Genomic DNA, 5,119 nt, shown 5'->3' with positions numbered 1-5,119 from the left:
ATTTTCAATAATTAAAAACCCTAGGTTATAAAATTTACAAAATCTGAAAATTATGACACTTATAAAATATGAAATTATAAAGTTTAATAATCAAAATACAATTTGATACTAATTAAATTAATTTCAAACAATAAAATCAAAACCCATAATCAATAATTATAATTACACAAATTAATAAAACAAAGGAGAAAGAAAATAAGACTAACCTTTTGTGTGGGAAAATTTTTTTGGGGATTCATGGGGTATTTATAGGAGAGAATTATAGGGTAAATAAGAAGATTGGGTCTCGTAAAAATAATGGGTCAATTACAAATGGGTTAGGCTTGTGTGATTGGACATAAATTGTAGAATAAAGGTGCATAAAATAATTTGTTCAAATAAATTTCGACCCAGATTAATAATTTGAAACTTTTGAAATTAAATTATGAAAAATAACAAATAAATATTATAAATAAAATAAATTTTCATTTATAAAATATTTAAAAAATACGGGGGATTACAAATGATTTTATTTAACTATCCGATGAATGAGATAATATTTATTTCAATTTATAAATTCAAGTTCTATATACGTAAAATTTGAATAAGAATAATTTAAAACTGAACAAAATATTTTACCTTAAATTAATGTTAAAATAATAGAGTAGAAAATAAAAACAAAAAATATTAAGAAATTACAAAAAAATATACAAAATGAAATATTTAAAAATCGTGCATCGCAAGGGCTTACATATAGTATTAAATAAAAAAAACAACCAATCAGGAGATGTCACATGACACAATTAACCCTTATTGACTAAGAGAGTTGACCTCCGTTAGTCATATGAGTATTTAGGGGCATTTTTGTTAAACTTGGATGTATATGGTGTATTTAAAGGCCTTGTTTGGTAGTAAGCTTATTGGGGGTATATTAGCTTATTTGACTAACTTTAGCTGATTGACTAGTCAAACAAGCTAATATAAGTGTTTGGTATAAAGCTTATTGAAAGAGCTTATTCCACTAAATAAGCTCTTTTTGAAAAAGCTCAATTTAGGAGCTTTTTCAATTAGCTTATTCATTAATTATTGTGAAATGACACTTATAACCTCATTTAATTTAAAATCCTATCTAAACTACCTACCCCACAATTAGCTTATTGGTCATTTCACTTACTCAATCACCTTTAAGCTATCAGTTATTTACCAAACACTTTTATATAACCAGTTAATACAATAAGTTAGTCAAATCAGTTAATAAAATCAGTTAGTCAAAATCAGCTAACTCAATCAGCTTAACTTTCAGCTCTCAGCTTTCTGCCTTTCTCCCAAACAAGGCCAAAATATTTCATGGGTATATCGTGAATAACCAAAATACTCCGGGGTATTTGGTAAAATTCCAACCGATACCAACTTAACCTCATTCCTAATTTCAAACCCCATCACACCCTGCGAACCAAACGCCATTAGACGGATCTAACCCATTAGGGCTCCTCCAAGGCGTCCAACCCATTGAATTGCTCTCTCTCAGATCTCCACTGAAGCGCACTCAACGTTTTTCCATTGAAGCGCAGTTGACGTTCTCCATTGAATATAGTTCTTGTATCCGCCATTGAAGCAGCTTCAATTCTGGTAAGTTGTTTGTATTTGTTATCATCATTTCAATTTCACAATCTAATGTTTCGAAAATCTGAACTATTGGTTCTAAATTCTAAGATTATGAAACCATCACCAAAAGAAAAGAAAATTATGAGCCTAATTTGGTTATTGAATCAAATATCCCTAAAATTATGAGATGATTGAATCAAATTTGGTTGCTAATGTATTGCACAACCTTTTGATGTTAGGATTCAACTATGAAATTAGAGCTCTTTGTGTGTATTAGTTATGGCAATTTGGGCATGTTAGGAAGAAGCTTATGCCTTTTGCGAATTACTGTAGTATGGGTTTATAATTGTAGTTCAAGTGTTACCTGATTTGCTATGCCCTTAGCTTGTGTATTTGATAGAAGGTGGGAGTTATTCCAACTGATATAAAAAGTTGCTTTGCAAAGCATGTTTTTTTGATCATATTTCATATCCATAACTCTGAGGTTTTTAAGGCATTTTGACAAAATTATCGACGAAGGGGTGTATAACATGATTTTTTTTCTTTTCTCATTCCACCCACTGTTGTCTCAGTGTTTTTATCTTTGAATCCGATTTTTGTTCATTAGTATATTTATTTTATTATTTAGTGCAACTATGTGTGAAGGGCTTTCGTAGATTTATTTTTTGTGCTAATATTATGTATTGCATTTTTTTTTTTCCAGATCGTTGAAGGACATTGTTGTTGAACTAACTGCATTATGAGTAATGAAGGCAATGTCTCTACTAGTGGCAAGAAGAAACATAAGAAACGGAAGAATAGTGAGATTAGTGATTTAGGAGCAGAGGAGGCTAATGTAGAATTAACTGATGAAAGCCGTCCCAACATGAAGCTGAAACAGAAGGTTTTGAGTGATTCAGGTGTAGACGTAGACTTTGGTGCAGATATGGATAAAAGTCTTAGGAAGAAGAAAAAGAAGGGTGTGAATGGGATAGATGTAGACACGCTATGGGATAATAATAAAAGTAAGGGAAAAATGAAGAAGGGTAAATCTGGAGACAGGAGAGGGGTTTCTAAGGTTTTAGAATCATCAGGTGAGATTGTTAATGAGGAGAATTCAGAAGTTAGTAGATCAAAAAGGAGTAGAAAGAAGAAAAATGATAGAGATGATGTGGATCATAAAGAGAATAGTGACATTGAGCTGGTGAAGGAAGGTGCGATACACTCTAAAGAAGAAGGGCATGCTAAGAAGAAGAAGAAGAAGAATAAAACAGAATTCAAAGTGAAAAAGAAGTCTAGTGATAATGTTGGTGATGCTAGTTTTGTAGAAAAACAGACTCATCACGAGATTATTACCAACAAGAAGCAGAAAAATGTGAAGGACAATTTGGGAGATGTATATTTGAGTGAAGAGCATTTGGGAAATAGCCATGTGAATGCACACAAGAGTGTTGAGGACAGTCAACTTGGAGGCAATAGTAACAATGAGCAGGTGATTAGGAAAAAGAAGAAGAAATCAGAAAAATGCAAAGATGCTGATTCTGCTGGTGCTTCAGAGATAATGGATACGGAAGGAAGTATTGGTCATACCAATTTGAATGTAAATCAGTTTGACAATGAGGTTATTGAAAACATCCAACCTGTAAAAGATAAAAAAAGAAAAAAGAAAAAGAAGGATACTTCAGGAGCAGTTAATTTGGATGAAGAACTTGAGAAGAGTACCCATTGTGCGCCAATCAGCGGAAGTCAGAAAAGAAAGGATAGAGGCAGTAAAAAGAGGAAGGAGAAATCTCGTGGGTGTTATACTAAGGTAGATGCAACTGATTGTATGCCTGAGATGAATAAAGCTGCTGAGCCTTCTGAATTTTCCAACAATCATAAGAAATCAAAAAAAGTCAAATTTTCTGAAACTGTGGAAGTTTTCCCTCTTGCTGATGAATCGATCAAGAAGAAAAAGAAAGTGGTTGAAGATAGAAATGAGGAGAACAACAGTGTTGAAAATGGGCTGGTACAAGGTAAACGATTCTCCAAAGAGGAGGATGAGATGGTCCGAAAAGCTGTATATAAATACATAGAGGATCACCAGCTGGGTGACGAAGGTGTTGAAATGGTCATGAACTGTAGATTGCACCGAGAACTAAAAGGCTGTTGGAAAGAAATTGGAGAATCTTTGCCTTGGAGACCTTATATAGCTGTCTATAGCAGGGCTCATATACTTTTTGAACGAAGTGAGGATCGCAAGTGGACCCCAGAAGAGGTGGAACTAGTCAAGAAATTCTATGAAAAGCACGGACCAGATTGGAAAACATTGGGTGACGAACTCGGTAAACATCGGTTTCATGTTAAAGATGTATGGAGGAGGATCAGGTATCCCAATTTAAAAAAGGGGGCCTGGTCCCAAGAAGAGTACCAGAACTTATTTAATCTTGTCAACATGGATTTGAGCATGAAAGTATTTACAGAAAAGAGATCAAAGCATGGTATGCTACGAGATAACATAGCTTGGGAGGCAGTTAGTGATCAGCTCACAACTCGAAGCAATTCCTTATGTTGCATGAAATGGTATGACTCGTTAACATCTCCCATGGTAGCTGAAGGGAAGTGGGCTAATTCTGATGACTATAGAATGTTGATTGCACTCGTAGACCGTGATGATGCTTGTGAAGATGATGTGGATTGGGACAACCTTCTGGAACATAGATCTGGTGATATTTGCCGTAAGCGTTGGAATCAAATGGTACGCCATATTGGTGAGCATGGTAGGAAATCATTTATTGAGCAAGTTGAAATTCTTTCCCAGAGATACTGCCCAAATATTTTAGAAGCAAGAGAATCTTATGACAACAGACCTGCTGTTGATGCTTAATGCTGTTTTTGTGTTGTAACTGGTTATAAATTGTAGAGACGATTTGATTTTCTACTTTATCTAGTATTTTAGAGATTATACTCTTACATGATAGTAATTTATCTTTGCGGCCCTTTTTTTTGGGTGAATCTCAGTGGAATTTTGTGAAGTTAGGAAAATGTTGCTGTAATTTACCGACCACATAATTTCCGTCTATAGGCTCTATAGTTTCTGAATTGAATGTTTTGCCCTGCTTTGAAGCAGATTCTTATGTTTACTTGGTGTCCTCTTCTATTGTTATTGTATGTATTTGTTATATCTTATGAGTATGATTTTTCTGTTTGTGTGTAGTGAAATAGTGATTGTGCAAGTTATTGAATGCTCCTAACATATCATGATTTTAGTAAATTCACGGTAAGAAGGGAACAACTAGCATGTGACTGAAATCAGAAAAGAAAGATGGAGCAAGAATGGAAGAGTATGGTTTCTTATGATGTCATTTGCAGTTCATTATTCACATCTATTGTTCCTTGATGCTGAAAGCCTATATGATTTTGACAAAAATGTCAGAATTCGGCACCTTTATTCATTTAAGAATTTCCTTAAAATAAAGTTAGGAAAATGTTGCTGTAATTTCTGTCTTATAGTTTTTAATCTGTCAACTTAGTGACAAGTTTGTTTTAAAAGAGCCATTTGTTTATAGATGTGATT

At 33.6% G+C, this 5,119-nt stretch overlaps 1 protein-coding gene across 1 annotated transcript; it reads left to right on the top strand.

Annotated features, from left to right (window-relative positions):
* Positions 1-1,401: 1,401 nt before the first annotated feature.
* Positions 1,402-4,562, top strand: LOC145636138 (uncharacterized). Its single transcript, XM_081687599.1, has 2 exons — positions 1,402-1,608; positions 2,288-4,562. The coding sequence occupies exon 2, from the start codon at positions 2,324-2,326 to the stop codon at positions 4,427-4,429; it is 2,106 nt and encodes a 701-aa protein (XP_081543725.1). The 5' UTR covers positions 1,402-1,608; positions 2,288-2,323; the 3' UTR covers positions 4,430-4,562.
* The last annotated feature ends 557 nt before the right edge of the window (positions 4,563-5,119 follow it).

Source organism: Chenopodium album, chromosome 6 (assembly GCF_948465745.1).
Source record: "Chenopodium album chromosome 6, dcCheAlbu1.1, whole genome shotgun sequence".
Taxonomy (NCBI): Eukaryota; Viridiplantae; Streptophyta; class Magnoliopsida; order Caryophyllales; family Amaranthaceae; genus Chenopodium; species Chenopodium album.
Note: the sequence above shows the minus strand (reverse complement) of the source record. Positions and strands in the feature narration are given on the sequence as shown.